At 36.5% G+C, this 23,384-nt stretch overlaps 1 protein-coding gene across 1 annotated transcript in view; it reads left to right on the forward strand.

The window, feature by feature from the left end:
* Positions 1-4,115: 4,115 nt before the first annotated feature.
* Positions 4,116-23,384, forward strand: part of adamts3 (ADAM metallopeptidase with thrombospondin type 1 motif, 3) — a 74,104-nt gene continuing 54,835 nt past the window's right edge. Inside the window, exons 1-4 of the mRNA XM_043245786.1 lie at positions 4,116-4,427; positions 5,360-5,384; positions 6,454-6,854; positions 18,906-19,062. Coding sequence (XP_043101721.1) covers positions 4,362-4,427; positions 5,360-5,384; positions 6,454-6,854; positions 18,906-19,062 — 649 coding nt within the window. The 5' untranslated portion in view covers positions 4,116-4,361. The remainder of the gene's footprint in view (positions 4,428-5,359; positions 5,385-6,453; positions 6,855-18,905; positions 19,063-23,384) is intronic.

Consider the following 23,384-nt stretch of genomic DNA (forward strand, 5'->3'; position numbering starts at 1 on the left):
ACATGGTACCTAATTAAGAATCACCACACTACCCCAAATCCCTAAAATGTTGGACCCCAAAACGTGATTTACAGTACATAGAGTCAAACTGAACATATTAAACTGTTCTTCTGAAGTAGAAGATTTAATATTGTTCACTCTTATTGTCAGTACCATTTATATCAGCATCAGATTATGAGTCTGGCTTTTCTTTGCCAAAACCTCACATGACAGACAAAATCAGAGGTTATCAACAGGCGGTCTGCAGCAGCACTGTGGTGCCAAATATTGCTTGATTCTACATTACTGTTGTGGGGAAAAGTTTAAATGTGTAAACTAAGATGCTAGATTAATTAACCAAAATGAAGCTGAAGTTTAACTAAACTATAATTTCATAAAATGCATTGCACAAGTGCATGACATCAGCATGACATGGCCTCATAAAAATATGTACCTCTGTGCACTTTTTGCGCAACACTGTTTTTATGCAGCTTACTGCACGTTTTACCACAGTTTCCATGTATTGCGGCGGTTCAGAATTGAAATATCCGTGGACTGTTGCTAAAAGTTAATGCTCTATGTGAGAAATATGTCCTACACCAAATCCAACTGTAAATCTACCTGATAAGTGTTAAAAAATACAAATCTGATATACTGCTTACACACAAAACCGTTATTTGTCACATCACTTCTGAAACCTGACACTCGTACAACAGAACCACTCATCAAATCTGTTTTGAATTGCATGAAACACTTTGCAAAACACAATTCTATGTAAAACAGGTTGTACCTTGGTTTTCTTTTTCAAACACAGCCACGCTAATTCGTCAGTACTTCACACTTTTTAAATGTAAGCAGTTGAAACTGTAGTTACACAAGATTTGAAGCATCATAACAAATGTTAATATATAGTCATTATTATAATATAAAGGATATTAAGTGCAAGTAGAGGTCCCTGCTCTATTTGTCTATAAATAGATGGTTCTTATGTCTGAAAAAGACCACTGGGGTAATTCATAAAATTTGTGACATTTGTAAAATTCTATAACGCTCATTATTATAAACATTGAATGCCATTATTGAGCTCAAAACATGCTTAAAAAGACAGGCATAAACATGGGCCACTCTCTAGCTGGAATGTTCCTCGCGTCTGACATTTTCCTTGGAATATGGGCAGTCTTTCTAAAGGACCTGTAATATGTTTAAATGATGCTGAAATACCTTTTATAGTAAACAGTCAGTCCTCTGTGTGATATTGGCATAATAATATATGGGTCAGGACATAGACCTCCATTATTTTTTCCATACAGCTAGTTATGAATACTGTAACATAATACTCTATCCTAATCGATGCACCAAGCCTTACACAAAACTATATATACACAGATAAATAAATATGTATAACAAAATAAGTGTATGTGTGTATGTTTTGCCATGTAGTGACTGACATCTTTTCAGTTTCTCATTGAATTCCTGCACAGCTAGATGGGTTAGTGTTGTTAGCACAGTTGTTATGGTTTGATGTGGTGTGGGTTTCTAGGTATCATGACTGCAGTCCGCTTTAACTCTGTATATGTATATATATATATAGTTTCAGATAGACAGCTTTACTGAAAGCAACTGAGACATATACATAGATGTCTCATTAGCAGCTGTATATAAGGAGCTTCTTGGAACAGTCATAGCTGCTCCTGAACTCTTGAGAGCTACACTGTGTGTCTATTACCATAGTTATTTGCATGTTTCTGAAACATGAAAATGTATTAGTTTATTAATTATAGATGTAATATAATTGTGCATATGTATTTTTTATAGTGAGTTAATATACATACAATTTCACAAACGTTAGTTTAAAAAAATTCACTATTCTTGTAAAGAATATATATATTTTATAGATTAACACTAGAGAATACATTTGAAAAAAGTCTTGCCCTCAGAATAGGATGAAAAAGGGTTCATGCCAAAATGTATTGTCATTCCCTTTGTGAAACGGCTTTACATGGTAGTTTTTTTATTGCTGTATCTTTTCTTTAACTCAAAGATGTGCATGGACAAAAACTACCATTCAGCTCTCAGGGGGTCAAAGCACCAATTAGATGCACACTGTGACTTTGGCATGCCATGAGTTGCTATTGTGCTCCTAACGTTTTGTTTAAAAACAAAGATGGAATGGCAGCAAGTGGACAGCGTGACATTCAAATACCTACTTCACAGCTGTCAGACTGCCCTTTGTGATGTCAGAAAGGTCAGTCCGTTGCAAATTGCTGTTTGGTGTGGTCTGGTGGTCTGGTCACTGTGTCACACATTAGAGAAACCACAAGTGTTTTGTTTGAAAAACAAAGCATTTGAATTGTTGCTGGAAATGGTCCTGATTTCCTCTTTTTGCATTACCCACAACATGCATGACTGATTGAGTACAGGTTTTGGTAACATTCCTCATTCAAGTCTTGTGATTTAAAACAGTCTTGAGAAATGCTTGGCTGAAAGACGAAACATTAGGCAAGGTGACAGGCCTCAAACTTGAGAAGTGCCCTACGTGAACAGTATGGTTCTTAACGTCAGCACAGTTGCAAATAGTTTATTGTTTCATTGACCACTTTACAACCTCATTACTCAGCCGGAGTCTGGCTTTACAGAATCAAAGCTGAGGCACAAAACAAAAGGGTTGCTGACATTCAATTTTACCCACCAATAAAAGCTTTAGAGTGCATGGACCTGAGTGCAGACAGATTCTCAGGACCTCCGAGCACCTCTTTAATTAACGATAACAATACAACTGGAATTTCATATACCATTTCAGCAACAGACCGGTAAAACTTGGAGAAACCAGAGTTTAGGACCACGGGGAGATTGGAATACTGCCATTCTATGAGCGTTTCCCATTTTAGGGTCACATGTATGAGATATTTTATTCAAGAAATACATACAAACATTTCACAAAAGAACTTAGTTATTAGTTAATATTATATCTTAAAGTAATTTTACCGTTTTACACACGTACAGTCCTATGTTAAAATAAGAATATTGGTGTGTGTTTATAAGACATGCTAAAAATGTCACCAGATGGAAACTGCTTTTTTCTACAGTCAACACTGAACGCAGGCTATTACTGAGTGATGTAGTCTGGGAGCGAACCCAGACAGTAGAGGCCATGCCTAAGCAGGGATGAGGGAAAACATGAGGTGTACAGATGTGAAGGTGATCAGATTACCTCTGCTTAAAACTCACCTGTAAGGCATTTGAAATGACACATGGCCTTTAAGACATCAGGAAGTCCTGGAATAGTGTGGAAGAGGAGAAACTGAGATAAGATATGTAAGATATTAGTAAATGCTTGACAAACATCTACTGTAGTAGCCCAATGTTATTGGGCAAAGATGTGCTTAAAAATGCAAAATAAATTTATATAGAAACAGAATCAGATTTCATACAGAATCAGACTTCAAAGAGGTCGAGAAAAACTAAAAAAAACTATTGTGTTATTACACTCAGGAATACAGTAATAATCTTATTACTTATATAAATAAATAACACAGCAAGAATTAGTTGCATAAGCAGAAATGTGTCTTGGCCAATTTGACTGATATGAAGACCTTGTAGAAGGCCATTAGACAATTCATTGATTGAGATAGGAGAGGATTGCAGCCCACTCTTTCCTTTGTTCCTCCCTTCTGTTCCTCATCAGAGAGGGAGGAAAAAACAAAACACATCATTTTCAAGCACTGCGAGCTGTTATTATCTCTGTTTACATAAAAGCCATTCAAGTAAAAGTCAACTATAAAAAGTATCGGTAAATAAATAAATTATAACCTCATGGACATGTACTGAAATCAAATCTATTAGCATGTAATGCCATACAATAGTTTGGCATTATACTATTATTACCTGCCAAGTAACAGCAGCCGCTAGCGGGAGTATCTCAGACCTCTTCTCATTATCTTCACTCCCATGTTCACACTAGCTTGCTTTGAGAAAATCATCGCCATGTGTTTTTTGCATATTCCCCTTTCTTCTTCTTTTTTTCCACCATGTGCTTTCCTGGGAAAGGGTAGAAATGACGTCACTACAGGGCTGGTCTGTAGTTTATTAGTCAGCTCGAAGTGCCAGGTTAGAGCTCAGACAAGGCTCTGTCCAGCCAGCTCAACGTATCCACCACAACTCTTCAGAGGGATGTCTTTCCTATAAGTTTACCAAACTGAGGCACTGACCCAAGTTTAAATATATTAATTACTCTTTGCTTACTTTTAAGCAGCCTTTAAGTTTTCCCGTTTGAGGATAAGTGGCGCGCGACACTTTTAGGGAAGACAGGCGCGTACTGAAACATCCAACTTTGGATTATAGTTTCTGTTTCTCGTCTTTCATTTGAGAAAACCCGACTCGTGATGGTTCTCCCATCACTTAGGTTACTAATGGTAGGAATTGTAGTAAGTGTGACTTCAGCTCATCTGGTAAGTTAATAATTTACTGTTTACGCTCATAAAGTTGTATAGAAAGTCGTGTGTAAGTGAAAGCTCGCGGGAGATGTGACAGTCGCCCTCCCGCGTGGAACACGATTCGAATTCATATCAGTTTGACTAGAGTTTAAGTCGGTTATGAGAATATTCATACCAGTGTATTGAGCTTGCTCTGTCTGTTCGAATATCATGCATAGTGCATACAGAAGATGTGCTAACCAAATAGTAGAGAGAAACGTGCGCATTTTGGGAGAGTGTTTCCAGCTGTCAAGCCAATAGCCAAACTGTCTAAAAAGTTGGCATGGCAGAAAACACGTGAAATATGGCAAGCTGTTTTTACATGTATATCTTTAACGAGGTTAGTAGTATCTTATCAGGTACTTGTAGTACCTTTTGATCGATTGTTACACCTATTTACATGGCTGCTGGTAACTTTTTTGTTGCTATTCCAGTATACTAGTATGCATTTGTTACAAATGAAATTGTTTAACAATGAAATTGTAAAACAGTTAAGTAGCCATTTTGATTAGTAACTTGTTATCTAGATGAAATGTTACTCACAACAATTGAGATGGAATATTAACGAGGTACTAGTCATCAACATAACTGTTTGGATGTTTGTAAATAATCAAAATATACAGGCACCTAACACTAGTAAATGTAAAATAAGTACCAGCAACAGCTGGAACACATTCTTGTTGTAATATTTGCAATAACTTGCTTGTTCCTCTGCCACTTGTCATTATCTTGCTACTGTGGGGTACTAGTAACAAAAAAAAAAATACATGTTTAAAAGGCTTGCCACAAATTAAATTGAAAGTTGAATGTCATATTCTTGCTCCTACCAATAGTACTTAGTTATACTTTCAGTTGTTCTGTAAATGTTTCATGCATTGTCTCTTTGTTCTCTTTTTTTCTTCTCGCAGGCTGGTGAAAGTGTAGATAAAGAAGGTAAAGAATACAGCCTTGTGGTCCACAAACGTTTCTGCTATTTGTATGCACTTTGTTTCTTAAACTTATTTTAAAGGTGGAAAGGTCATTTTAAAACTTATTCCTCATTAATAATTTATGTAGACAGCTACAAAGTGCAAACTAGAGTCACACTCTGCCACGTCGTGTGGGGTTTAACTGATATCACTTGCATCTCCTCTCAATGCTTAATGACAAATATTTAAATCAGAAAATTAATCAAAACTGTTATTCAGTCAGTACAGAAAAAGCCCTATGCTTACCCTCAGAGATGATGCAAATCAATCTCTAAAGAACCTTTAACAGACTTTAACCTTGTTGATAGTTTGTTAAAGCTGGGAGTGACAATCAAGTTGCACAGAATAATAAATTGTTTAGTCAGTTAAAATTATAACGAATTAACTAAGGAAATGATTACAACTCTTTTTAATGAACAGTGGTTAAAATTGTGTTGAAACTGACTACTCATTAAATCTAATAGCTGTTTTTGACTAAAATGTAATATGTCTGTTCAGTTAATCAAGGGATTCATATTCTCTTAAAGAAGTGCTGAACAGATGTTAGGATGTCTCAGTTTAAGATGGCTGGCCCTTGAAATGTTGCATTTGAAGAAACTGAATGAATTGCTTTATTTGCGTTTGTCTTAAAACAGGCAGTCATGGGAGGCAAACGGTTTTATTTCTTGCTTAGCCATAACAAATTGCAAGGGGAAAGGTTTTTGGCTCTGGCACATTTTTGAAACATTTGAAATGTTTTCCTCCATGCAAACCATCATTCATATGTCAAGAGGCAGGCCAAGCACTCAAATAAAATTGCTTTGAAATATAAGAGGCTGTTTAATGGCTATAAACGGCCATTAAGTAGACTTTGCAACCACACATGGCTAATGTTTTTGGCTACAATTTTTTATTTAAAATAGTCCCGTTACAGCAACCCTTTCTCCCTCAGGACTTGAAATCCAGAACGTCTTTATAAGTGGCATGAGATCTAATGTTTTCTAATTCATTTTAATACATTTAATTTTAAATTCTGTGTCTTTTTGTTTTATCAGACTCATTGAAGAGCCGCTTGAAAGAATATGGCCTCATTACTCCCATCAGTACAGACGCAGAGGGACACTACCTCTCGCATCTTCTCTCGGCCAATCACAAACAGCGTGTGAAGCGGGAGGTTTTGGAAGGGTCAACGCAAACAGTAGACAGGTTGTTTTTTAACATCACTGTCTTCGGCAAGGAATTCCACCTCCGACTACATCCCAACCAAAGATTAGTGGCTCCAGGAGCCATGGTGGAGTGGCACGATGAGATTGAAATAGCTGGGAATGAGACTGAAAATGGAACCCACTCAGAGCGAATACTCAGAAGGGAGTTGCTGAAAACAGACTGCACTTTTACAGGGGACATCACGGATGTGCCTGGAGCCTCTGTCGCCATTAACAACTGTGATGGACTGGTGAGTGCTCTTTCCTTTCCAAGTATATTATTTTTTTAATTAACTTAACAAGCAAGCTCTGGTGCAAATGACAAAATGTGGCAGAAACTTGATGATGCAAAGCGGTAGGTTTGTGCAGTTTATATTATTGGCTTACAAATGATTTTGGTCTATTTTCATGCTTCATAATGCCATTGCAGTTCTAAACTTCTATGCAAATACTCACTGGCATTGAGTGGTGAGTCATGCCTAGACTTTTCTAAACCTGCAGGGAACCTGCTTCTATGACCATCATTTTTTCACCGTAATATTTGCAGTTTGCTTATTTTTGACATTTTCTTTATTTAAAGGGACATATCACGCCCTCTCTCAGTCATCTTCTAACTCTCACATCTCTCCAATGACCAATGCAGCAATTCTAGCCAAAACAAATAAGCCAGTAGTCTTTTTTTCTCTTAATAGTTTTTTTTAATTAAAATAAATTGTTGTATATGATCTAGTTGAATTTAGATATCACAACATTACAGTATACCCTAAGAATTATTTATAGCTTTTCAGAAAATTACATTGAACATTATTAATTATTAGTAACTTTATTTCCCCATTCAACCAAAGTAGACCTATACTAGTGGCTGTCAGCCTTCATAAAGTAAAAAAAAGCTGGCCATATGAGCCATTTATTATATTCCAAGCCTTTTAAAATCTGTCCAGTAGCTTTGTGTGAGTAATGGTCTGAAATGTAAGTTACTCATTGAAAATCTTGCTTATAGCAAAAATGAAAAGTCTTTCATTCCTATTTTAGCACATGCTGTGGTGAAGGTGGTACGAATTCACTCACCTGCCAGTCTTCAGATCAGCTCATTTCGGGAAATTGTGCATTGTACTGTGTATCTTTTAGCCTTTCTGCTTCCTCACAAAAGACTATGCGATCTTGAGGCGAGTGTCCAGAATGATAGTAGAGTTGAGTGAACTGTGGGTCACCCCAGAAAGCTGACAAATAGGATGAAGCTGCTCTCCCCAGGGCTTGTCCAACATCAGAGAACATCAGAGGAGAGCTTTACTCTTCAACGATAAATACAGAGGTCAAATTGGGAAATCGATTTTGCATAGACTTCCAAAGTCTTAGTATGGGCAAGCATGTGCAAAGGAGTCATGTCTGCGTTGATGAGGCTTTCAGTGGGAAAAGGCGGTTCTTTGGAATCAAGCAGTGGCATTTAGCACAGGGCTTTATTTATCTGAGCCTAAACTTGGATACCACACTCTCTCCTTCTCCTTGGAATCATGAGGAATGTGCCAGCTTTTACACAAATGAACTACATAGGAAAAAAACAACAACATTAAATAACAATAAAAATGTAGTTTGCCGTAGTTTGTCCGAAAGCCATGTAAAGAATGCAATTTATATGACAGTTTGTTTGTCAGTATTATTATTGATGTCAGAATGCAGTAAAATAATTGAAATATAAATAAAAAAATGTATATCAATATGACTGCAAAAGGCAATTTAATTATTTTAATTCATAATGTTAATTCAGTATCTACTATAATGAATTGATTTATTGAGAAAATAATCAGGCTGACACAAGCTGTGGCACATAAGAGTAATTTGTGTGTAAAGTCATAAACTGATTTAATATTCTAAAGGGTCTATTGAGGTAATTCAGAGAGGAATTCATTAGATTAATTAACTCCTGGGTTTTTGATTCTTTTTGATTGATTCAATAAATGAACCCCTCTACTTAAAGACGTTTTCTCACTACCGAGTGAGATTCAAATGATTCGGCTGGTTCATTCAGTGAATTCTTCGTACTGATTCAAGTGCTGGCTCGTGTTTTTTTATTTTTTATTTTTTATAATTCATTACAAGAACCACTTATAGGAGTTATCATTATCCCATGAGGCCAACTCATCTAAAGACTTTTGTTCTTTTGATGAATTGGTCAGCATTGAATGCTGTATGTTTTTGCTTGCAGTCCAATAAGAAGATTTTAGCTTCAGTGCTTATTAGAACCTCTGAGTTAATTGGCCCTGAGACAAGCTATTCCATTTGAAACTATTTTGAACTATTCTATTTGAAACAACTCCTTTAGACATTTTCTTTCAGCTCTGAATGTTTAAATTGTCTTAGAATAACATCAGTGTTGATGTGTGACCTTTGAAATCTTGACTGTGTATTTCTACAAGAGCCACTGAGGCTTTAGATGTACTTTTTCAATCTAAACTCTGAGTAATAGACAAATGCTTATGAGGTCAGTCTTTGATGTAAAGTTGCACTCCAAGTTAAGTTACGTTTCACTGGTCTTATTTACAGCCACGGTGGATCTTGAAGTCTTCACATGTAGCCCGTGAAGCAGATATTTCCTCTTTGAGAGGTTGTGGGGGATGGAGGGATGATTTTAGCTGGGGGAGGAGACAGAGGAGGAGGAGTGGGAGGCTCACTTACATGACACAGGCATGTTTCAGGCCTGTGAACATTCCTCTGAAAGTGGAGAAAAGTGAACTGTTCTGTTTCTGCTTAGCAACTCAACAAGGTTTCGGAATGTCAGCAAAAATACTTTGGGTGAAATATCAAAGCGTCAAACCATTGCCTGTTCCCTTTCCAATAGGGGCTGAAGCAGGGTCAGCAATCAGAGTTTTTACAAGGCAATGGGAATTATGCTCTGCTAATCTACGGCTCTGTGTCACTCATAGCATGGCCTCTATAATGCATACTGCTGTATTCTGAGGCCAGGGTGCTGAATGAGGCTCCTCACTCATTGATGATCAGAGCTGGCTGAGTTACTGAACTCCTGGCTGATCTTCACACGCGAGACTGGCCCTGAGCCAGAACTTCATCCCCAACGTATCTTGGTCAGGAGAATAATGAAATTAATGGGCAGAGGAGTCTGTGTTCTTCTGCCCACTCTGCCACTAACAATCTTACATGTTCACAGTCTTTCTCAGATTCATTTCACAGCTGCGATGACTTTGAACTTCTCTTTTTTTCCCCATCATGCCTTGAATTCCTCCTTGAGTTCTAGTGTCAGCTCAGAGAGCTGCATATTTCTTAGGCACTAAGAAGGTTTAATAGTGATTTATATTGCTCCTCTAATCAGCAACTAACAAACATAAGTGTATGTGGCACCAATATTTAAAGGAAGCTGTTTTCTGTGAATGAGCTAGGCTTCTGATTCAGTAGTTGTAAATAACTAGAATAATAACATAATAATAACTATTTGCAATACAAACCAGTGTGTTTATAATTACTGCAATAAAATACATTTAGAAAGAAATTACACTTTTATTCAGCAATGATGCTGAATATGAAGGAAATTGATCCAAAGAGGGTGATTTTTCTTAATGCCTATTTAAAATAAATGCTGTTCCTTTCAATTAATTTTCAAAGAATACTGAAGAAAAAATTAAGACTAGAGAAACAAATGTTGAAAATTAAATTGCAAATTTAAGATATATTAAAATAGAAAAGTTATTTTAAGTTGTAATAATATTTCATAATATAAATGACTTTACTGTATTTAATTAAATAAAGACATGAGAGACTTTCAAAACATTCTCCAACCTCAAACTTTTGAAGAGCAGGTGTACATTTATTCAATGAAGAATTTGTCAAACTGATTCAAACAGGTAACTGGTTTGTGTGTTTAACTAAGAATAAGGAAGTGTAAGGAATGCTCATAAGAATATTTGTTTGTGAATTGGATTACACTGCTGACGCTGTATGTTTATTTTCACGTGTAGCCTGTGAGACGTGTCTAGTCATGTGTTGATTCAGTAACCACTTTTATTCAGTGAATGATTCATTTAAAGTTAGCTTTGAGCAATTTATTAAAATAATGTGTTTGTTTGTTAGTGAACTAGACTTGTTTGTGTTTGCACTATATATTTGTTTATAATTATAGTATCCAGTGCGAAGTGCCATTATTTTATAGAGAATATTTGCTAAATTCAGTTGTGGTGGAGTGTAACACTGCTGTTATCGAAGCCTAACTAGGATGTACAGTGGAGCTGTAGTTCAGAGAGAACTGTGCTGTCATAGTCATTTTTATCAAATTAAGACTTGGTGGCTGCACAACCTACATCAAGCATAAGTGGCAGTGACTAAAATGTGTATGAGAACTGAACTGTCACAAGTGGGTGTACTCTGTTTTAAGAGTAAACACATCTCTGCTCTCTGAGATCTCTGGCATACCAGTGCGTGTCCCACCCTTTACTCAGTGGATCACTCAGTGTGCCTTGTTCTTAACGCTCCAGACTCTCGTCATCTGTAACTGTCAGTGTCTAGAGACGAACTGGAAAGTAACAATAAATAAGATTTATTGCGCATGCGAATTTAATGTGCAATTGAAGAACGGAATGTTTCAACCAAAGCAACATGTCTTTTTAACCTTATAACAAAATGTTCTGTCCTCACAGGGCTGCACCAAAAATGGGTCAGGAATGGTGAAATATTCTGTAGATGCACTTACATAAATAACACAAAAGATATCCTAGCTGATACAATGCATTTTTCAAACCTCTTTGTCTTTATTTTCTCCATGCTACATAAAAGGTTTCTGAAGATTGTGCTGGTTCCTTGGTCTATGGCAATGAAAATAACTGGGACTGAAGCTTTTAAGAAAAAAAAAAACTTACTATAAAAGTGTAATACATGACTCTGAAGCCATACAAGCTTTGTGACAAAGAAACCATCATTTACGTCATTCCCTTGTAACCTTCTACTCTATAGAGCTGTTAAACATTCAAGACAGTCAGTGAGTTGAACTTGAGAGTTGGATTAATTTGATTTACAAATGAATCATTTTATTTATGAACTCAACATCCTTACCTTTTTCATGAAACCTCTTATGTGTCAAGGTTTTAAGTGAATAATGACTTAATGTTATTTCAGAAATATGGACCATTTGCTAGCACTTTTATCTTTACCTTTTTAAAGCTTGAAATCTTTAACCCCTGTTCTATGAAACAGCATCGGTAACTGCATTCTTTCTGCTCAACAAAAGAAAGGATGTTATACAGACTTAAAATGATACAAGGTAGAATAAATATATAAATATAAAGAGTGAGAAACTGTTTTGAATAAAAGATAGTAAAGCAAGATTTCTGAACCAACAGAGCTATCAGAAGTAGTTGCTTTTCTTTGGAAGGAGAAGCATCGAGTTTCACTCCTTATGTTCAAACTTTGCGAATTCAGGTGAGGCTTTATTCAGTCCAACACCAGTTTAAACTCAAAAACCATCCATCTGGGAACACAAACATTCTTCACCAAATATTGGCTGAACTCAGTGACTTCAACTTCAGCATCTCAGCTTGAAATCAGGTAACATTTGGATCATAACAGGCTGTCCTGATTTTAACTGTTACCTCAGTTCTGCTTGTGTTTTTACAGCTAAAGGATTTCATCCATGCTAAAACTAAATTTCCCCCTTCTATGAACCTCTGTGTTTCTGAATGCACTTAAAATGCACCCAAAAAGTGCAAATTAGCTGGCATCAGTCCCAAAATATTTCATAACATTCTGTTTTTACTGGCATGACTTCCATTACCCAAAGCATTATCCAAAGCGACAAAGAAAGTTTGGAGAAAACAGATGCTTTGATTTTTTGGATTACACTCAAATCCCCACTTTGCATTTATTAAGACTCTTGGTCTCTCTTAAAAAGAAAGGCCTTTAGTCCATCCCCAGTATGATTTGTTAAGTATTTGTGAAGAAGGGCTGTATATGCTACAGTTATACAGAAGAGAGGGTCATGTTGGGGTTTTAGCATGAACAGAAAAAAAAGGTTGCCTTTGATTGAGAAAGAAACCGAGCCAGTTCCTTCCCCCGGAGAAGTGCACCCGTACACAAGAGTTGTATTCACTAATAGTTATTGATGTACTTTGTTGATTCAGCCGAGGACTTGCCTGTTGCAGAGGCTTGACCCTTGAGCTGTTTTGGTATATGGTTTGAGGTTGAGGAGGGGAGGTGTTGGAGGATATGCAGAGGCAACCTATTTCTTTAGGTCTGCTTCAGGAGAGACTAGAGACTAGCAACTCCAGCCGTGTGTGTTTGGCTTCTTGTATTGATATATTAATGTATTTATACATTTTTAATTATGACCAGTTTAAAGCCACATTTTCTGTTGTCATTGCTCCGTACACTGGGGCCTGTTCACCAGCAGCTTGAGTTTTATTTAGAGTTAGCCAAGCAGGTCTTGCCACCACTCAAAGTAATGGGTAAATGTTTGCTTTGGGTGCTTTTTCAGAGAGGCACAAGAAGAAAGAAATGATTCTGATTTGAATCTCGTGTTGACTTTTCGAATTGGATTAAAATGACGTCACATACTATTCCTTTTTCTTTTTTCAGAGTTCCTTTGGGTTTGCCACATACAGAAATTTTGAGAAATCTCGCAAACATACTGTTGCTCAAGTAACTATTTTCAGTTTATTCTCAGAGTGTTGTGAAACTGAATGTAAAGGTGATTTTTAAAATCGGTTTTCACACTTACATTGTGGGTTGGGGTGATAAAAGTGTAATAAATTGATACCTTGTGTATATTCTGGGTTTTCAAATATGTCACCCTGGACCACAAAGCCAGTCTTTAATTGCTGGGGTATATTTAAAGCAATAGCCAAAAATACATTGTATGGGTCAAAATGATCGATTTTGCTTTTATGCCTAAAATCATTAGGATATTAAGTAAAGATCATGTTCCATTAAAGATATTTTGTAAATTTTATTAAAACTTAATTTTGATTAGTAATATGCATTGCTAAGAACTTTAGTATTTAGATTTTTTTGCACCCTATATATATATATATATATATGATATTCAAATGATTTTATTTAGTCCTATACTAACAAACTATGCATCAGTGGAAAGCTTATTTATTCAGATCTTAGATGATGTATAATTCTCAATTTCGAAAAATTGACACTTATGACTGGTTCCTCTTCAGGAACTTGAGCTGCGCCATACAACACTATGGGAACGCCTCCAGTGTGAGGGGCTCTTGCCTTTAAAGGCTCCGCTCTTGCCCGCAAGACGTTGCGTGCTACACTAACACTTTGGCTAGTGGGTACTCGACAACAGGTCATGCTGTTGCTGTGTTACAGGCATACCGGACAGACCTGATGAAAGAGCTGGAGGAGCCTGAGCACTTAGGATATATGAGGGCTCAGGAAAACCGCTGTTTATCTCTCTGCTCTGCCCAGCATGGTGGTGGTGGAGAGATATCTCTGGCTAACCCTGTCTGACAAAGATTTTCATGACAGGGTCTGTCTTTGGGATGCCCGCTCGTGCCTTTGGATCTGTTCTGCGACACTGCAACTACGGTTGTTGACAGACTCCAGGGGGCATGTATGCTAGTGTTGGTGCTCCAGCAGTTGCTTTCTCATCACTTTCCAGCTTAGGAGGCTGCTGGGCGGAGCAGCCCTCAACGAGTACAAGCTCCTCATACTGTGAGGATCAAAGAGAGAGCTCTCACACAGCTCAGAGCCCCCTGCATGGTGCGCTGCTGTAGGGCCCCAAGCTAGCAGCTCTCTTAATACTAGAGGCCAGTCTCGAGAGACTGTTTACCTTAGTAGACTATTTAGCAGTATGGAACTACTGCCAAATATGTTTCATATGTTGCATGTTCCTGCACACGGTAGAAAGAGGTTAAAAAGGTTAAAGAATTCTTTTCCATCCTCTACAACTCCGCAGGCTGAATGGCCACTCATGACTATTTCCCGACCCGAGAGATCGTCATGTGCTGATGGGCATTGTTGGCTTACGACACACCCTGGTGATACGCTTCCTCCACAGATCAGGCTAAGCTTAAATGTCTGTTTCCAGTGCAAGCACTAGACACATACATCCACAGAGCTGCCCTCTGGAGAAGAGCCGACCAGTTGCCGGCATGCTATGGTTGCCCTAAGAGCACATTTTACAGATACATCCTCAGAGTGACAGATTGCACATTCTATAGAGTAATATAATGTGTAGTGCTGTCAAACGATTAATTGCAATTAATCACATCCAAAATAAAAGTTTTGGTTTAAATAATATATATGCGTGTACTTCCAGTAATTATTATGTTTATATAAATATACACACATGTACAATATATTTTGAAAATATGTACATGTATTTACATATATATTTATATTAATACAATTTATTAATACATTTAATATATAAACATAACATATTTTTCTGAAAGATATACATGCGTGTGTATTTATATACATAAAATGTTTTTTTATGTATAGCTTTAATATTTAAGATCTAGAACCCATTATTTCCAAAATTCTAGAAAGTTCTTCAGTACCACTATTATATGTAATGACCAGTAAGCTTTAGATAGCAGATTTTTGTAACAACTAAGTAACAAAATGTATGGTGTAAATGTAATTATTAGTTTATTTTTCCTGAGTACTCATGAAATATTTTTGCTCTGCATTGTTTATTTAGAATTTTCTTCCTTAAAATACAGATATTCCTCTTTTCCTCTCTGGTTTAGATGACTTTTAATTTTTTTTCTTTTTTTTCTCCCAGTGAAAGAAATTAACTGGCATAACTTTTTAAAAGTTCCTTTTAAAGGAGGGATGAAAATGGCAGGTAATGATGACGAAGGTTTACACACATTTCTAAACCAAACACACCTTTAAAAAACATGGCGGGTGAAAGGTAGCAGTGTGTCGGCTGAATCCACGCTTTTTTGAAAGTGGCAGTACCTTTTTTTAAATGAAGCACGTTCAGACCGGCTCCTTAAGAAGTTTAGACTGGAGTGCCGTCTTAGAAAACTGGACCCCTTCAGCTGAATCCCATATGTTTGTCTTGGCTCATAGCTGGTGTCTGCTTGGCGGGCGCTGATGCTGGGGATATTAAACTGATGGAACACAGGACTCTTGATCCCTTTCGAAGGCTACAGTTTAGGTAAAGGCAAGAGGCTCTGTCTATCCACCTGCGATTGTCCACTCCACATAGCCAGCTGCTCGTTGGTTGGTGTTGCTAATGGAGTGGTAATAGTGTTGACCACCCTGTCCTCCATGTTTTCTCGTTGGCACTGTCACCTCAGAGATGCGTTTAATGTTTTTAATGAGGGTTGAGTGTAATAGTGGGTTATTGGGAATGCCAGTAGTTCACAGAACATGATAAGCTGCGGTATTTTTTGATCACAGTGTCAAGCCACAGCCTTATTATGGAGGACTGTTAATTTTCTGTGCAGTCCAGTGAAATTGTTTCTGGGAAGAACATTTCAATGTTAATGAAACTAGTTTAATTTCTGTTTCTACGTGCTCTAAATTGGTTTCCTTGGACACAAAGAGCATATGAAAAAAAACATAAAATACATTTATAAGGATACAATTATGTCATGATTATTTTAGCTCAAGGACTTTAGATTCTTAGTCTTAGTCTATTGGACCACTGTTTCCTTATAGTACCCTAATTTGGGGAGGACATTATGTGTACAATATCACATTTTAAAAGCCTTGAATTTTTTTATTTTATTTCCACAACCTTTGATGTTTTTAGGCTGAATCACACTCTTTATTTTTTTCTACTTCTTTCATCTTCCTCTTTTCCTAAAGTTTTTAACAAAACTATTAATTTGTACTTGGTGTATGTAATGTCTCAGATAATAAATCTTCACTTGTGGAAATAATATCTGAAGTATACGCAATAATGTCTCTGCTGAAGATACTACCTTAAACCAGCATGAATTTCCTGGTTAAGACTGGTTTGGTGTTTATATAGTTGGTGGCCACCATGGCCATTATAATGATACTGGTTGGGCAAGGAAGTCTTGCTAGTTAAATTAGTTTGTTGGCCTGGTGTATATACCAACATCCAACACAACATAACCAACTTTGCTGGTGTTTTCAGCAGGTATATAGAAAATAATAGCTGAAGGCCTTTAGTTAAATTTTCCTGAGCTCTCACAGTGTTATCTGTCGCTGGGAGACATATTATGCAGTATTTCTTTCTTTTGTCTTTTTTTAAACAAACATACATTGACCTTAAATTTTTGATTGTTTTCAGCAATAGTATATATATATATATATATATATATATATATATATATATATATATATATATATATATATATACATGCTTGTCAGACAGGCTCTAACAGCTTGTGGTCCCTAAATACAAGATTCCATTGATCTAGATTTCAATATACAGTATATTAGTAGTTTTTATGTATCTTTAGCTTTACTGATTGATTGTCAGTTAAAATGACTGTACAACAGAAAGTATTTGCCTATATTGGAATGCACACAAATGCAGCAGCATTTTACATGATTAAACAGCACTTGGAAACAATGCTCTGTTATCAGTGTAGCATTGTCATCAGGGAATTATTCCCTCAACAAATGGGCATTAATTCACTTCTAATTTAAGTGATTAAAGTGCAAAGATATTCTCTCTCAAACAGTAAAACAGCTTGGCTCAGGTGGTTGGTGCAGTGACCTGTGTGTCTGCAGGGAAGAATCAGGGGGTTGGAACATGTATGTTTGGCGCATACTGATTCTGTCAGCAGTGCACGGCATATTTATATGCCTCGGGCAGTTTGAAAAAGAATGGGTATGAGATTTTAAAATAATACATAATGAACTAGTGTTATTGTGGTTGAGCAATTCTCATGCTGCATTTGTGCAGCTTAAGGAATCTACTAATACATCGTTTGCATTTTAAAAAGTCATATTAGCAAACACTGCCAGCTGAAGCGTAGAGTTCATCGGAAATTAATAAAGGCAGCAGGCATGGAGAAAGGTAAACCGTGTGTTCTTGAGTGCACAGGATGGCTCTGAGAAGAGGTGGCCAGGTTATGACTAGGAGAGAGTGGACAGAGAAAATGAGAGAGAGAGCACTAGTATTTCAGCACATTCCAAAGCATGGCCTCTGAGAGGCTGTTCTGTGTCCAGGAGGCCGACTCTGGGGCTGGAGGTAAAACTGAGAGGCTGTTTTAAAAGAGCAAGGAGGTCGGTCCATGCACACACACTTGAAGTACTGTACATTCGAACACTTGCGTGCACAGAGACAAATACACAGTTGAGCATATGAACTCACACTACAGAATTAAGCGCATATACGATCACATATTCAAGTCAAGATGGCCTGGTGTGATGTCAGTATGATTTGTAGTGACTCAAACATGCTGTACGTAAACACACAGGATGCAGCAATACTTTTTGTTTAGTGAATAAGACATAAAAGAATGTAATGTAAATGTATAAAAATACTGCTATTTTTTTTATAAAATTTTTATTATCAGCATGTAAATTTGAGGAGAAAGTTGAATACATTTTTGGTGAAATCCTTGAAGTTTTCTTTTTCATTATATATGATAATTAAATTTTCACAATACTAAAACTTTGATTTTAGACTTTTCATTATTCCCACTTTCTTTATTTTTTTTGAATAATTTTGTGTGATAAATATAATATGTGTATTTCAGACTTATTAAGGAAATAAGTCAGGGGAAATCTAATTTCTCGAGTTATGCAGGAAAAACACATTTTGTTTACAAATGTGTGTTGGTACGATTTGCATCCAGAGAGCATTTATGAATTAAAGATTTTGAAACTAATAGGAGGCTGAGGGCAGAGAGATTCAAACCCCTGATTATTCACTGACAAATGCATCAAATATTTAACTCTGTCTGTTTTTTTAATTTGTTATTGGGGCTTCGAGAAAACATTTGTTTGTGAAGGCACACACTGGACAATTCAATAGAATTTTCATGAGGCTAAAAAATGTATGATGTGTTGCTTAACTTCGTAGAAGGAATGTTTGGAGGTGCGTTCTGTGCCTGTTCATAATGTGTTGTGACTGTTACTGAATACAAGATTAAAAGATAACAGTAAATCAGAAGATGAGGGTAGTCTGATATGCAGAGCATCTGCCCTTCCAACAAAAACATATGATGTGTTTTGGCAGGGGCCTTGCCATCAGTGGTGAGATTTATTGTCACTTACATTTCTGAACATATTTTATTTGCATTGTCGAATCTGTCATAGTTTTTTATAGGTTTATTTTCTAGATAAGAGACTTCAGTTTTCCCTTTATTTCTGTCAACAGTTGTTCTTATTGTTGTTCTCCCAAGGCTGGTATGATTCGAACTGATTCCGATGAGTACTTCATTGAGCCTCTGGAGCGAGGAACACAAGAACACGAGGAGAGGGGAAGAGTGCATGTGGTCTACCGAAGGTCTGCAGTATTGAAAGCTCCTTCAGATATCTCTTTGGATTACCAGCCGATCGGTACGTACCACTGGTTTATTGAAGTTTTGTGTGCATCAGCTGATTCTAGCTTAGGATTTTCTACAGTCTTGTATTGTAAATCATTAATAATGTTTCATTTGTTTGAAATCAGACAAGGGACCAATGAACTATTTTTCCTGTTAACTGATGATCAATTTAATTCACATTCAACATTGTAATGAAGGCCCTAGTTCAGGGGTTTGCATCAGGGTTATTATAGTTAACTAAAACAAAAAGCTAATTAGCGTAATTGTTAAAAGAAATAAAATAAATTACTAAAATTTTAAACAACTGAATTTAGTTATAAAAATGACAAATACAACAAAATTTACATTCAAGCAGAAAATATAAAATAACATCTAATTCAAAATATTAAGTAATTAATTCCTTGGAAGTTTTCTTTTTTCATTATATATGCTAGTAACAAAAGATTAGATTTTCTATTAGATTTTTTTTATATTTTCAGGTCTAAATTATCCCCACTGATATAGTATGTTGTTGATTAGAACAACTGTACCAAATATATTATGACACTGATAGTATATTGCAACTATATTGTAACTGTTGTATACATGTATAACTGACTTGTTCAGTTAAAAACTAATAACATAATTTTGTCTTCACATGAATACTACCTGTCCTGAAATCAATTTAATGACGTGTGCTTTTTTGTTGCTTTTGAGTAAATAGTAGAGATAGAAAAGTGTTTATCTGGAGAAGATACATTCCTTTATGGTGTTTTTAAAAAATAGTTTAATATCGACTTTGCTAAAAGCAATTCAAATGCATTATAACACTTTTTTTTGAAATGTACAGCATACTAAAGCAGGCCAGAAAGTCTGAAGTCAGACATTCTTTGTAGGTGGGCCTGCCCATTATTGCTGAACAGCATCTTCTCAGCCAGATCACACAGACCTTTTTACAAAGCACCACCAGGCCTTGTGAATGACTGACAGCACTTTCAATTCACAGCCAACTTTTTTTTTTGTTAAAGTAATTTTATAATCACGTTCAACCAGTGGGAAGCTCTGGGAAGTCGAGCCTTTTGTGCGGTCATAACCTTTTGAGATTTCCTCTCAATTCAGTCGCTTCTAAAGAGTCAAGTGCTTGTGTGGTAGCACCAGTTGTCATGGTGATGGGATGGCATTCCATTGTCCCAGGTGGGAGACATGCCTTAAGCAGAGATGATTACGCTCTCGCTCCTGTTGCTTAGATAATCACAGCGTGCAACTGATAAGATGAGGAAGAGTTTTCTCTTTTTGGCCAGTGGACCTATTATCATACCTATTGTGAAAGTTCACGAACTACTTATAAAGCTTCATAATGTTCAGTTGAATGTGAATGCTTCGTAAATGACTTATGATCCATTTATGTAGATAACCCTCTCTAAATGTCTTAAAGGGATAGTTCACAAAAAAACTGCTTAACCTCAGGCTGTTCAAGAAGCATCTGACTTTTTTTTCTTCAGAAGGAGAGTAAAGAAAATTGTGGCCCATGATGAAGCAAGTCAATGGCCACCGTCACTTTAAGAGTCAAAATAGCATAAGCAGACAAGATCCTCCTGATGATATTTTGAGGTCTTATGAAGTGAAACAATTGGTCTGTGAAAGAAATTGAACATTATTTACAACATTGTAATTCTTATTCTTTCAAAATTGAAATCTTTCTTTTAAAATGCTTTTGGTTTTTGTTTTTTATTTTAAGACTGAACAGTCTGAAATGGTTTATTGCTCAATCAAAGCTCACTTTCAGACATGCCTGACAGTTACTATGACTCAAAATGAACCAAAATATCAGCATATTTGTTCCTATGATGATGGTTTTGCCAACTAATTCAGCTATCCAGTTACTCTTGTAGTACACTGAACCAAGGAAACAATTTAAACTCAGAACGAAACAGAACAGTGATATGCACATGTGTAAAGCAATTAAAGTTTTGATGGTTTCTTATTCTTTGTCTGAAAAGGCTAAGCTAATGAAGTCTAGTCTAAGTAATCAGATTTCCAAGATTAACATTGTAAATAATGTTCAGGTTCTTGCATAGGCCGCATGTTTTGCTTTCCATCAATATATTGTCAGAAGCAACAGGTACTGTATTAATTTTTTTTTTTCTGTACAGTATGCTTTTCTTACTCTACGGTGAAGGCAGCCTTTATATCATGTTATTAATTAACAGCATGTTATTAATTAACAGCAAATTTTTAAAGCTCAGTCGGCAGTGTATTTGTACTGTTTTTTTTTTTTTTTACAGTATTTTAGCATAGTATCCTCTTCATAGGGTTTGGTCTCATGGACATTGGATATACAATGATCTAAGAGCAACTGCATCCAATTCATCCAAGGATGTTATAGATTCGATTGTTTGCCCGCATTCAGCATTAATCGAATTGTGGCACTAATCGAATTGTGGCCTGGTAGCTGTCTATAAAAGAGAATGCTACTGTGCTATTTAACCTTATGATGCTGTTTCCAGCCATGCGTTATTTGAACTCTTTCAGTGGTCCACAGGTCAGGGCCTCTACACGCCCTCCTGACCAAAAGTATTCCTTACTTAAGTGAACGTGTCTCTAAGAAAAGACCAAAGCATCGATCAGGTTACATTTTCAAGTGTGCAAGTCTCTTTCCTGGACCTTAAAAAGTACATGGTGATGGCAACACCTACAAGACTATGGATATCTGTATGTCAAGAATGTTTTTTTGCAAACTAGAAAATTACACGAAAGAACACCCTTATTATCATTCTTTACCAGTGGAGACAATGGTAGAATCAGTACCTGTATGTTCAAACACACTGAAAAGCTTTGAGACCAAAAGACAAAAAGACAGAGAAAAACTATTCCAACAGTAATTTAGCTTAATGGTTTTCTGTCTCGCATTTTAGATTAGCAGAAATAAGTTATGGTAACCTCCTATTTACGTAGGTAAACATATAGCTGCTTGGTTTGTATTTTTATTCATGTAAGGGTAGGTAATTAATGTAATTAATACATATTTTAAAATGTAAAATTTTTTGCATACGTCTTGCTGGTGACCCATTTCAAATGTTTACACCTCTTTCAGCTTGTTAAACTGTTCCTAACAGCTCCCATTCGCTGTTGTGGAGCTGTTATGAAGTAATGTCCTTGTAAATACTGTCCCGCATTTCACTATTGTTTTTTTCAGTAATGAATAATGCGTGACAATTATTAGTGCAACAGTCACCATACAGTGTTCAGCAGTGGTCAAAAAGTATTTCAACACTGAATTTTAAACCAATTTCCTCTCAAAGATGTGTTTTTGGGAAATTATTAGCTTCCAAATCATGCTAAAGATAAACACAGAGCACAAACATTTGCATAGCACACTGAAGGTGGAAATACGTTGATGCCCAAGTTTCTTTATTTCTTTAAGTATTTACAGGTTTTTACAAATTAACCCAGATGGTGGCAAAGGTAATCTAACTGCAAGGTACAATTCACAACTTCATTTCTAGGTATTTGAGAACCAAATTTAAAATTGTATATCATCCTCATCTCTGCTAACACAGTTTAGTCCATAATGAGATTAGCAACATGCCATCCTCTATCTCAGTTTAAATAATCCAGACTCAAGCCATTTTAAACTCATTCTGTGATATTGAGCTCTTCTCTAAAATCACTTGATTACACAAGCTAAAGAAGTAAATCACTCCAATGATACTTCTAATCTGAGCCGTACTTTACAAACATAGTTTTGGGCGTGAATAATACTAAGCGTTCCCCAAGGCCACAGAATAGAAAGTGTCTCTTAATGATTTTTGGTTTCATGCAGATAAATTCCAACACATTGAGGAGCATATTAAAAACAAGTGTAACAATCCCATTATCTGTTTAGCATGGTTTTCGCACAGCTTTATTACCATGTCTGTGCAGTGGCTGTGATGGATGACAGCCAGACTGCTTAATGACACTGCAACAACATGAACCAGAAGCACAGCTGTAAGATTACAACAGACTTGCCACAGAGTCCTCGCTCTTGATAACAAATCAGAAATTGGCAACGTAATCTAGATTCAGTCTTCCTCCAAAGAGTCTGAGTCATCTATCTGAAAGGTCACAAGGTCTGGGGGAGCAGATAACATCAGGACATTGATGAACTCATTTAGTGTAAATTGCAAGTCAGGCAGCCAGACGCCTACTTTGTCTTGGTTGCAGTGCATGTTTCGGTTACTCCTCAGGTGATTTGTCACTGGCTGTAAAGATTGGCTCCAGCCCCTGAAGAGATGAGTTTAACCAAAGGGAATAACAATTACCGTGGTCGACAGCCTTGGCATACCGTGCTGGGTAAAGCGTCTATTAGCATGC

The sequence above is a fragment of the Puntigrus tetrazona genome, chromosome 7, assembly GCF_018831695.1.
Source record: "Puntigrus tetrazona isolate hp1 chromosome 7, ASM1883169v1, whole genome shotgun sequence".
NCBI classification, from domain to species: Eukaryota; Metazoa; Chordata; class Actinopteri; order Cypriniformes; family Cyprinidae; genus Puntigrus; species Puntigrus tetrazona.